Below are 13,074 nucleotides of genomic sequence, written 5' to 3'. Positions count from 1 at the left end.
TTCTTTTGAGTGGCCTACCACCGCATCCTGGTTTGACTGCGCAACAGTACGCCACTGCGCGCGACAGCACGGCATGGAATTGACACAATCACACAGGCAGCACATGTCTCGTGTATGGGTGTCCAAAAAAGGGAACGAAAACAACTTACCTCGTTTTTCAAATTAACTCCAACTTCATGGCTGTCTTTGTTAAGCAGCCTAGTTTCTTCTTAAAGATTGTGTTCAACTCTTAAAGAGAAAATCTTCCGTTTAGGTGGAGCTACATGTATAGACCTTCTCGTCCGCTCTCCCACCCGTCAATTTACTATATGCTATCAAAAGTAGTTGTCACTTTATCTACTGGTAACACACACACACAAATGATTTAATAAATAAACAAAATGTGCATTCTGGCAGGCCTACATTTAATACGTATAGTCGCGTTAATCCTGACCTCGAAGTAGTTGTACCGTTAAGTTGTGCGTGTAGTGACAAACTAGACTGACAGCGTCAGGGAAACGCATCGCACTCTTGATGTCGCGCCGACCGCATGCACTGCTTCCTTAACAACGCTAAGCAACTGCCGCGGAGTCTCTCGCGAGTGCACACGAGGCTAGCATTTAAGATACATGTGAATATATTTATCTACGTCCAGTGTGAAGTGAGAGTTTGGGGAAATCATGTCAAATCAATCAGGTGGCTGCAGAACAGGTAAACCTAGTTAAGAGGTGGTTTTATCAAGAGGTGGTTTGATCAAGAAGAGATCCAGTCAAACCAATTCAACAAAATATTTCACTACCTTTGGCTGCTGAAGACGGCAGACAATTCAGTTAAGAGACCTGGCTGGCCCCAACACAAAATTAAAACAGAATTGGAGGTGGAATTAAATAAAATAATCTCACTCTTTATGGCATCTTTTCACTTTGTGCAACATGCTGAAGTGTACTGTGATAGCTTTGGTCTCTTTCTCTTTCATTTTTCGCGGTGTCAGCTTGACCAGGTGTGAAACAGAAAGGCAAAAAAAAAAAAAAAAAATGCTGGTGACAGGACAGGGCTGAAAAATGCTAGGACTGCAATGACTGTTGGTTAGAAGCAGGCCTCACAGGGTTAGTGACACTTAAACGTATACATCCAACCTTTACTTTTACATGCCACTTAAGCTATACATCTAAGCTCCTTAACTTATACGTGTCGCTTAGGTTATAGGCTACATTTAACTTCCATTACTTATACACGCATTACTTCTCAAGTACTCTTCTAGAACTATCACTTATATCTCGAGAGATCTCTCTCTCTCTCACACACACAAATTCACACTTTGAATGTGGCATGCACATGCACATTTTCCCACACACACACACACACACACACACTTGCACAGGCATGCATACTCACACACATATACACACACACATGTACACAAACACACACACTATCTGCATCCCTTCAATATCATGGTTTGCTGACCAGCTTTCCCCCGCCTCATGCGCTGCTGCTCTGTATTTTGGGCATACATGTTTGTGTGTACGGTGTGGTTGTGTGTGTGTGTGTGTGACAGTAGTAGACAGTAGTTGAGCTAACCAGCCCTGCTTGCCCAAAGCATTGCAAAACACACACACACACACATGCATGGTCACGCACTCTCTTTCTCTGGGGCAGGAAGTGGGTCTGGGGAGGAAAAAGCTGAGGCAAAAGAGGAAGCTGTGTGGTTGATGGAGTTATTGAGAGATATAAAGAGAGAGAGGGATAGAGAGAGAAAATAAAAAGAGAGGACAGATGAGCGGATGCGTAGACTGACAAGGGGCGAGACGAAGCAGGAGGATGGGAAGAAGGGCGGCGAGACTGGAAGAGATGATGATCTGTGACTAGACTGTGACAGGCGGCAGAATGGCTCAGGAGGAGGACTGCTTGGAATAACATGGCCAGACAGAGGAGGGATTGCAAAAGAGGGGGATTGGTTGAACAGAGAGAGAGAGAGAGAGAGAGAGAGAGAGAGAGAGAGAAATAGAAAGAGAGAGCTATTAATAGCTGTATTAATTGTTCAACCAAAATAAACAATAAAAAATAAGCAAAGAATAAAAAAAAATAACCCTCATCGCTTACAACAAATGTCACAGACCCGGAGCCCCCGGGAACATATAGTGTAAATCTTTATTTCATATCATTCGTCAAGTACAGAACACTGAATTATTTTCATAATATTGTTGCTAATATCATCTTCATAACTGTCAATAATATACTTTGACAACAACATTGGTCAAACTGCAAGAGAGGAGGGAGAGTGGATGATGCTTGTATTTTTACTTTTATCGTTATTATTTCGGAGGGGAATGGAAAGACACAAAACACACTTGAACAACAACAACAAAAAAAACATGACGCTGTCAAAGATAGGTTGCTAGGAGAGGCATGGGCATTCAGTTCTCTTTTAGGTCCTCTTCTGCCATAGCAAATCAGGGACTGTGTTGTGTGGTTAAACTGGTTTGGAAATGTCTTTGTTTGGACTCTTCTATGGCGACCAACTGCACACTCCATTTTTAATTCATAATAATACAAATTATATAGACGAGTACACATGGACACACGCACAAAATGGAGGGAGAGAATCAAAAAATGTCTCATTCTCAGGATTGGCGCACAATAAATGTGGGTACTGATATGATATCCCAAACCCAAGCTAGAAACTGACTCTAGAACCGACCAGATTCTAGCTGTTGTTACTATGGCACTGTGCACTGTTGAGGTCATAAAGGTATATCTCCATGGAAACCCAAGCAAGAAACTGACTCTAGAACAGACCAGATTCTAACTGTTGTTACTATGGCACTGTGCACTGTTGAGGTCATAATGGTATATCTCCATGGTAACCCCCGACAAAATCATGGTAATGTCTCAGACCCTGAAAGACCCCAGAACCCAGAAAGAACAAATACATCAGCAATGATCAGTCTTTCATCACCCACCCAGTGTCTTTGAACAGTTTGCCATTAACAGAAATGAGAAATGTGTAGGCTATATACATATGAACATACGTACAGAAATACATAGCGCAAATGTATATAAATGTATGAACCAAAGCGAACAGCTTTGACAGAGAATAGCAAGGAGCACCATAGCGGCACATCCATGAATGCTGATCTGGCTCCAGGACAGCATGGATCAGATGAGGGTCAGATCAGCACAGATTTGGGCCGGTGCTGCCTCCGTCACCATTAGGGTGTCGTCAGAGAGCCCAGACTGCTGGCTCTTGTCTCTGTCTTTGTTAAAGAACATGGCTCACGTGCCCCTAGTTTCTTGGATAAAGTGCTCTGAGGAAGGGGAGATGGTCTGGGTGTCTTTCGTATGGACTGCCTCTTACCATTACCAGGCCTTCAGAGTGGGATGCCAAGTGTAGGTTTATTCAACACCAGCTAGGTTGGTTAAATTATCTACATTGATCTAAATTCTCAGAAACATCGACAGGTAGGCTTCATTTGTCCAAACAGTTTCATCCAACAACACATGCTTTAGCAGCCAACAGTCAAATGTGATTGGACGGGAAGTGTGGCACCGTCTGGCACCTTGCCAGAGTCTAACTTTACCACAGTGACGCAAACATACGCCACATCCACACTAAGATCAAACATCCTCCGCATCCACATTAAGATCAATCCAAATTATAGCGGGCTGATGTTTGCCCCACCTAGTTGCGAAACACAAACTCCACTTCCAGTGAAAGATAATAAAAGGCAGAGAAATGTCTTGACTCTGGATTCCTACAAAATAGCTACACTCTCGCTAAGCTATTGCTAAACATTAGCCATTTTTCCTCAAATTACCATGGCTACAGGTCTCTTTCTCACGCTAAGGTTAATTTGATACTTTTGTAAAAAACTGCATGAATTCGCCCCAGTGTAATCACCCAATCAGAGTCTAGCATTTAAGTTTTCTCTCACGGAAACAAACCCTGTGACCCAAAATGAAGATACCAAACTGACCAATCACCCTCTATGGAGTACCGTGGAGAACAGTACTAACCCTGAAGAACCATGGAGAACTGTACTATCCCTCAAGAACCATGGAGAACTGTACTACCCCTGAAGAACCGTGGAGAACTGTACTACCCCTGAAGAACTGTGGAGAACTGTACTACCCCTGAAGAACCGTGGAGAACTGTACTACCCCTGAAGAACCATGGAGAACTGTACTATCCCGATTGCTGTCTACTACCTCACGGATCTGAGTCTGTGTCTATACCTCGCTCTCTTATCACACAACCACAAAAGCAATCCATCTACCCGCCAACCATCTCAGTCTATTAGGCCTCAGAGAATCCTAACTACCAGATCTACAATCCAAAACATGGGAGGAACGCACCATCCATACGTGCACAACACCAGGGGAAGATGTACACCATGCACTGCAGTGGCCAAACGGACGAAGAGTTAACCTTTGACCCCAAACAGCTGGCCGCTCTGCAACGGATCAGCCCCCGACCCAGAGCCGATCCACAGCTCATCAACTCAGAACCGCCGGAACCGTCCTGGATACAGAGACCCTTTTCTAGGAACCATGCCTTACAGGTGCACAGGCTTTAAGGATTCCTGGCCCTCCAACAGTTAGATAACCAGTGCAGCATCTGCTGCCCCTGGAGACAGGAACACAGATCTAACACTTTCCAGGGGAAGACGACGAAGCCTAGATCCAGATCATTCGGTTTCGTTTGCCTTTGCTCGTCACTTGGCAGGTAGGCAGTGGTAGCAGGAAGCGATTTCACAGTCGTGCGAGGTATCGATGTGTTTGATTACAGTACGGAGTTGTGGATACGGAGGAGCGGACAGGGCAGGTCTGTCACATTGCAGAGGGAAACAGAAGCCTTCTCTATGGAAAGGCTGTGTGATGTCTTAGTATTCACGTCAGTGTATATCTGGTTATCTCGCTCGCTCTCTGTCTCACTCACCCTGTTATTTCCCTCTGACTGAGTATATCTTGACAGGGGTCAAATGCTTTCTGACTCTGCACTGACGCTTTTGCTTCTGTTCTCTCTCTCTCTCTCCCCCCACCCCCACCTCTCCCTCTCCCCAGCTCTCTCTTTCTTGAGATAAACAGTGTCTACACTTCACAGTACCGTCGCAAAGACCTCCAGCGTGGGAAAGAGCAGATATCAAGACATGTGTCCAAAAGTCATGACCTTTGAACCCACTTCTATATGAAGGTGGAGTGCAACCGCATAAATAAAAATGATACAAAATAAATAAAATCACAGCGATGCTGTTGAATCCCATCTCTCCATAGCACTCAGGGATGAGCTTAAGGGTTCAATGTGCAATAAGCATACAGAGGCTCTATGGACAGATTTGTTTTTCAGATACAGTATTTCATTTTATCTATTTAGTTTATTTAAAGTTAAATTGATATTAATCTTCTCATTCTCACCAATCCTCTTGCATTGATAAGTCCACTCCATATAGGGGGAGGGGAAAGGGTAGCAAGTAAACAAACACGGCAACAAAAAAAAACAAACAAACAAACCAATGTAAACTTTGACACAGAACAAAAAATAAATAAAAAAAACAGAACAAATTTAAATGTTCATAGCAGCACTTTTTTTAACATCTTCTGAAATGTCTCTTTCGGGGAAAAAAAAAAAATCCACTTTGTTCTCAATGAAGCTCTCGCGGACTCCTTATCAGGTGTGTTTCTTTCCGTCGCGGTTCAGGCCCAAACCCATCTGGTGTTTAGAACAGACCAGTCGGCACCAGCCTCCCCAAGTATTGGCACAGAACACACATGTAAATAAACCAACAAACAAACGACAAACAAAGACACCGTGATCGATTAAAAAGTTTGGCCGCTGTCTGTATGAAGAAGTATTTATACATTAATATTGTTTTTTTTTCTCATTCTGATATATGCATGTGTATTTATAAAAAATAAAAAATATCAAAATAAATAGGAACATATAAATAATAGCAAAAAACTTAAGATTTTGGCAACATTGAGTTTTGTTTTCTGTTGTTTTTTCTCCTCAGTGTGACTTCAACTAAACGTTTGTCCGGCCGGTCACTATTTCGCAAAGGCTTAGAGACAAACACACAAACACACAAATTAGGTAAATTATTTTTAAAATGTATCTACGCACATCATCTAGAAAATTCCTCCGGATTAGTGTGTGTTAAGAGTCCATGCTCGCTTCTAATCTTCTCTCTCACAGTCTCTCTCTCTTTCTTATCGTCCTTAATGAAGGATCATGTCAGGTCCCAGTTTTATGTTAGACAGTTTCTCACATGACAGAGTGCTCTGACTGAATCCAACCAATGGGAGGAAAGCATAACAGCGTATCCATCCAATCACCAGGCCTTCAGTCTGGGAGGGGTGGGGCAGTGACATGAGTAATCGTGATGCAGAGCCAATAGGATGGAGAAGGGAGAAGGGTGGGTTGTTAGTGTTGAGTCATTGGCGGTGAATTTGTGCATCGTCTTCGACTGACAGTATGGACACAAATCCAGACAAGGAAGACACAGACACACACACACAGACACAGACACAGACACACACACACACAGACACACACACAGACACACACACACACACACACACACACACACACACACACACACACACACACACACACACACACACACACAGACACACACACACACGCACACTCGCACACACACACACACAGACACACACAGACACACACAGACACACACACACACACACAGTTCCCCGGATTTAGAGTGTCTTGAAGCAGGTGTCAGATCCAGCTGAAATGTAGTGTTTCCGCTATCCATTAGGTCCGTTAGCGCTGTCTTCACAGTATGTCAGAGAGTGTGTCTAGCGGCCACTTTTACTTGCAGTCAGTCAGAGACAGATGGAGGGGAAAAAATCAAAGAAGTTTCCGGAAGGTTCCCAGGGAGCAGTGCATTCTGGGACAGATCCGCCATCCGAAACTGGGTCCAGGCTGCTATGCCGGACTGAATGGCTAGGTGGAGAGCGGGGGCAGATGCTTATCGGGAGAGGAGGGAGGGGAGACAGGGAGAGAACGTCCTCGTGGAGAGATAGTGAGTGAGAGAGGTGACAGGAGAACTGTCTTTATGCTGTCATTGATATGGGGGTGTGTGCATTTCTGTGTCTCACCTTCTCTGTCTTTGTGTCTGTGTGTGTCTGTGTCTGTGTCTGTGTCTGTGTGTGTGTGTGTGTGTGTGTGTGTGTGTGTGTGTGTGTGTGTGTGTGTGTGTGTGTGTGTGTATATGCATGTGTATATGTGCTTATGTGAGCAGTTTGTGTGTGTTTGTATATGTGTGTGTGTGTTTGTATGTGTGTATATATGTGCGTATGTGAGCAGTTTATGTGAGCAGTTTGTGTGCGTGTGTGTGTGTGTGTGTGTGTGTGTGTGTGTGTGTGTGTGTGTGTGTGTGTGTGTGTGTGTGTGAGACCTCTACCCAGTTTAACACAGCTACAGTGCACACTGTAGTTCTCTGCATGTAGTTCACCGCACACTGTGTGTGTCCTTTCCACCCCAGTTCTCCAGGCCCTATGCGCACACCATGCTGGAGTAGATCTGGTGTATGTGTGTGTGTGTGTGTGTGTATTAGTGTGTGTATTAGTGTGTGAGTGTGTGTATGAATGTGTGTGTGTGTGTGTGTGTATAAGTGTGTGTTTATGAATGTTTGTGTGTGTGTCCTTTCAACCCCAGTTCTCCAGGCTGTATGCACACAACATGCTGGGGTAGATATAGTGTGTGTGTTTGTGTGTGTTTGTGTGTGTATCCTCTCAACTCCTTCAGTTCTCCATCCCCTCTGCACACACCATGCTGTAGTAGATATGGTGTGTGTGTATGAGTGTGTGTGTGTGTGTGTGTAAGAGTGTGTGTGTGTGTGTAAAGGAGTGTGTGTGTGTGTGTGTCTCCTCTCCGCTCCTTCAGTTCTCCAGCCCCTCTGCACACACCATGCTGGAGTAGATCTGCCGGGGGGTGGGTGACTCGCCCAGCGTGTCGGGGCGGCCGCCCCTCCTCTCATCAGACTCGCTGTCAGTGCTTCCCTCGCTGTCCTGCGGGGGGCGCTGCTGGTGCTGCGGGTACAGTGTGTCGACGATGACGGGGGTTACCAGCGGACTGGGCAGCAGGTCCTCGTCTGAGCTCAGGTAATCGCCCTCAGCAGACACCGGGCTGGCCAGGCAGAGGTCCTGAAAGGCCCCGCCTCCAACTCCGCCTCCACAGCCTGAGGGCTGTCCGCGAAGCAGCCTGATCTAAAAGACATGAAAAATCAGGACAGTTAAATCAAGATAATTCTGTGGAAATAACCAAACAGCCGTTGATTTAACTTGGTAGGGCTTTTCATGAGGTTTCCTGATCGAGAACAGTCTAAAAATGGTTTCATGTGAGGGACTGGCAATCCAACTCTAGAAATGAAAATTATTAAATTGAACTTAAATGGTTGTCCTTACAGCTGCCTGAACTGAAAAGTAAGATAACAACAAAACTAAATCAAATTCAGAGCTAATATACTGCACATGCTGGATCAGAAGAGGTCCTATAGACACCGGAGTCACACTAATGAAACATGAATAACACGACTGCCTACACCGGAAAATGTTCATCCCTGACTGCTCTCTCTATCTCTGTCTCTGCTCTGTCAGGGATTAACATTTTCCTGTGTAGGCCTCATCTCTTCATGACTAAATGTAGATGTCTTCTTCACACATCGTCAGCGGTGTTACCCAAAGCAAGCCAAAGCGCAAATGGTGCAATTCTATTGAAATGGTGTGGTTAGCTAAAGGCCTACGTGGCACGTCAATGCTGAATTGCATGGAAACCTTCACCAGTACAGTGGAGTGTATGGGGGAAAAATAGATCACTGACTGTATAATTCATTGATTATTTCCTGTCTGTCGTTAGGACTTGTTTTACCACGGTAGCTGTTGCTAGGCACATTACAGCTCAAGCCCTCTAGCCTAGGATTTGACTCCCACTGAGACCCGACTGACTGACTGCACTGGCCGATGGAGAGCTGTGTGTGTGTGTGTGTGTGTGTGTGTGTGTGTGTGTGTGTGTGTGTGTGTGTGTGTGTGTGTGTGTGTGTGTGTGTGTGTGTGTGTGTGTGTGTGTGTGTGTGTGTGTGTGTTTGTCACTCGTTTCCAGGGTAACCCTGGTGAGCTGTGGTGAAGTGGAATCAGGTTGGGGCTAAACACACACCAACACACCCAAACACACACACACACACGAATACATATTATATATTGGCTATATTAACAACAGGAAGGCTTTGAAAAATGCCAGTATTAGATTGTCTCATAATCGACTCCATTGTCCATTGTGCCCATCAAATTAGCTATTCACTGCATCATACTGAATTTACTGTGATAGTCCCCATATGGTACGTCAATCAACATTTAATTACGAAAAGAACAACAATAATCAGCCAGGGTGCTACCATCACAACGGTCATGAGCTATTCTGCTTGAAGTTGGGAGTGACACATAACCTGCTGTCTTTTGACAATTTGAAAGGCATTTCACAGAAGTAAGATAGGAGCTCTCCGGAAGAAAAACAAACTCTGAAACCGAGCTACCATCTCATCTCATCTATCTGCCATACAGCTAACATGGGCCGTATTTCCCCCGAAGATGGTCATATATTCTTTTTGAGAGTTTACCAAACAGAATGAGATAATTGTAGCAGCACATGAAATAAGGGGAGTTGAGGCCGGAATTGTTTTTGCCTGCATGGCCTGTTATCATCTACTGAGGGTACTTTTTATAACTCCTCAAGCTGAGGTGTTGGAGCAAGGTGCTAACCACACCAAATACATGAGCTCTCTCTCTCTCTCGCTCTTCCTCACAGATACAGATACACACACACACACAGACGCACGCATGAAGAGATAGCTCTATTTGGAGGGTGTGGGTGTGTGTGTGTGACACGGGATCATGAAGATGTTACTCTATTAGGAGGGTGTGTGTGTGTTTGTGTGTGTGTGTATCTGGAAGGTCTTGGTATTAGAGTTGTCTCTTAAGTGTGTTCAGAAAACAGATATACTGTACATCAATAGTGCGTGTGTGTATATCGTACAATGAGTAGCCTTACATGACAGCAAAACATGTGCTCTCTCAGTGACTGAAATTGGTATGATGTGTGTGTGTGTGTGTGTGTGTGTGTGTGTGTGTGTGTGTGTGTGTGTGTGTGTGTGTGTGTGAGAGAGAGAGAGATAGAGCTGATAACTGACCTTTGCGTGACAGCGTAAAACGATGGGATTTTACTGTCATTTGAAAAGTAAGAGAGAGTTCACGTTTCTGTGTGTGCGTGTGTGTGTGTGTGTGTGTGCGTGGTTATGTCTGAGCTATGACACCAGACCTTGCGTGACAGTAATGCACTATGGGCTTTCTTGCTGTGACTCAAGCATGGGTTCACTCACATTCATGTACGTTTGTGCATGTGTGTGTGTGTGTGTGTGTGTGTGTGTGTTTATGCTCATAAGCGTGTCATGCAGGAGTCCCTAGTCAGGTTGTGTAGAAACGGTAAATCTCAGACTGCTGACTGACGTCATAGCTCAGCCTATGAGGAGGAGGGGGCGGGAGGGGGAAAAGCTGTGGTTAACCAATGGAAAGTCAGGTATGACTGATCTTTTCTAGAGCCCACCCACCTCTTCCTCATCCTGGTCGACCTTTCACTGTGATCTCAAAACCACAGAGCCAGAGCACACAGATTATCTCAGCTACGCGACGGAAACACTGCAGAGCACTCAGATTAACTCAGCTACGTGACAAAAACACTGCACTGAGATTTTTTCACAACTGGCAAACTGATTATGTTGTATACAGTACATATATATATATGTTTGTATACAGTACATATATATATATATGTTTGTATGTTTATAAGTATATACTGTAAGTGTGTGTGTGTGTATCTATGTATATTATGTATTAGGCTTGAATGCACTGAAGTTTTTTTTTCACTGTAAAAAAAAATCACATTACTACAGTACCTGAGAGGAACACTAACACAATTTTTAAATATTATAAATGATATATTATTAATGTTATATGGCAGCAGAACTATTAGTCTAATTGCTCGATCACACACTATTTTGTGAGCTAATAGCATAATACTAACACTTGTTGGATGTCAACATTAAATTGCTTTACTCTTTGTTTCAGCCCAGCATATTAGGGGACTACTACCAGTGGTGTAGTGGTTCCTGGGGAAGTGGGTATACTCCTAATTTGGCAATTTTTGTAAGCAGGCCATACAGCACAGGATAAACTCCCTGTTCTGGGAAGCAGGTATACACGATGCTGACTGAAAAATAAGTGGGTATACTCCGTATACCTTTGTATACCCTGGACTACACCACTGACTACTACCTTACCTAGAGAGGGCATGGATCTACCGGGGTTCATTTGAACAACAACATCGCAGTCTTACGTAGTCAACTGTGAACAGAGCAGCGGCACATTGCCTTAGAGCCCATGTGCGCTTCGGAGGTGTTGTATGTCCGAACCTCAAACATGTTGTTGTTGGGCTATAGGCTATAGCTTTGCGTCGTGCCTAACAACTCCCCTTACCTGCTCTAAAATCAGCACAAAACACAGCTTCGTTGGGCTTATTGCTTAATTTGACCTTTGACTGACCTTTACGTCTAGGCTAGCCATCAATTTGACGACCTTGACCTTTACGTGTAGACCAGCCAACAAGTTGTCGACCTTGACCTTTACGTGTAGGCTAGCCAACAATTTGCATTGGAGATGGTTTCTACTCTATTTCATAACGCTACGCCAAAAGCAGCAACCTGGTTCATGCTAAATCAACACTGTGAAGCGTTTTTAACAGCTTGGCTTTCCTGCAAAGGCTGAGAAGAGAGCAGTGAAGGTGGTAATAAAAGGCAGGATAATGTATACTGTAGTCCTCCGCTACGCGCTGGGGTCCCATTCGTCGTGATTTATTTTTCAACACGGACCAGTGGACTATGCATTACCCTTACATACAGTATTTGTATCAGAAAATTGCCTCTCACAGTCCACTAGCTGACCATCTTGTGTGTGTGCTCACACAAAACTCTGGTGTAGTCCTTCGAAAAAGCCAACAAAGTGGCTCGGATCGAAGATTACGCTAGACCAACCAATCAACAACGTTGCCTGAAGAGCACTGATGGGAGGGAGGGAAGTATTTGATTGGCTGTTGAAGTTAAATCAACAATCTTTCATCAGGGTCGAGGACTACCATTTTAAATATCAGCTGTGTGATACTGTACTCATTTTCATAGGAGATAATAAACACTATTGAGGGAACAATGAACTATTTCAGCCAATCAGAACAATCTTTCACGATCAGGATCAAGGACTTCACCTTTAAAGCTCCGTGCAGGCTCTATGAAAGCGGGATTAGCTGTGACGGGAGACGGAGAAGGGAAGTTGCTCACTGAAACCGAAAACCAGCTTGAGAACCGGGACAGGAAAATAGTATCGCAGTGGTATCAAAAGACGGGAAAGAGAGAGAGAAAGAGAGATAGACTGAGCGTGAGAGAGAGAGAAAACTAAGAGAGAGAATAGAGAGACCACTAATCTGGAAGGTCAGCACGGTCTCACAGTTCTCTGTCACGCAAAGGCTTCTCACTAAATGAGCAAGCGCGATTCAGATTCAGCGTTTGAGTGTGTGTGTGTGTTTGTGTATGTGTAAGATGTGTGAGGACAACCCAGGCAGTGTGGGAGAAGAAACAGACACAGCAGTCACTGACATACATACACAAACATGTGCACACACACACATCAAAAGCCATACTCTATTTGCAGAGCAAATGAGGTTATTGAGCAAGTGGTTGAGAGGGAGTGTTTGTGAGTGTGTGTGTGTGAGTGTGTGTTTGTGAGTGTGTGTGTGTGTGTGAGTGTGTGTGTGAGTGTTTGTGGAGTGTGTGTGTGTGTGTGTGTGTGTGTTTGTCAGTGTGTGTGTGTGTGTGGTTGTGTGTGAGTGTTTGTGGAGTGTGTGTGTGTGTGTGAGTGTGTGTGTGTGTGTGTGTGTGTGTGTGTGTGTGTGTGTGTGTGTGTGTGTGTGTGTGAGTGTTTGTGGAGGGTTTATTCTAGTAGGGGAGGGTCCCAGGTTACAGGAAAGACCTT

General features: G+C 44.4%; 1 protein-coding gene across 1 annotated transcript in view; it reads right to left on the bottom strand.

Moving 5' to 3' along the window:
* Nucleotides 1–7,884: 7,884 nt before the first annotated feature.
* Nucleotides 7,885–13,074, bottom strand: part of evi5l (ecotropic viral integration site 5 like) — a gene marked incomplete at both ends in the record, with an annotated part of 31,017 nt that continues 25,827 nt past the window's right edge. The window contains one exon of the mRNA XM_080836556.1: nucleotides 7,885–8,211. Coding sequence (XP_080692682.1) covers nucleotides 7,885–8,211 — 327 coding nt within the window. The remainder of the gene's footprint in view (nucleotides 8,212–13,074) is intronic.

The sequence above is a fragment of the Sprattus sprattus genome (genome assembly GCF_963457725.1).
Source record: "Sprattus sprattus genome assembly, chromosome: 1".
Classification (NCBI taxonomy): Eukaryota; Metazoa; Chordata; class Actinopteri; order Clupeiformes; family Clupeidae; genus Sprattus; species Sprattus sprattus.
The sequence above is the reverse complement of the archived record's forward strand: the minus strand, read 5'-3'. Positions and strand labels throughout refer to the sequence as shown.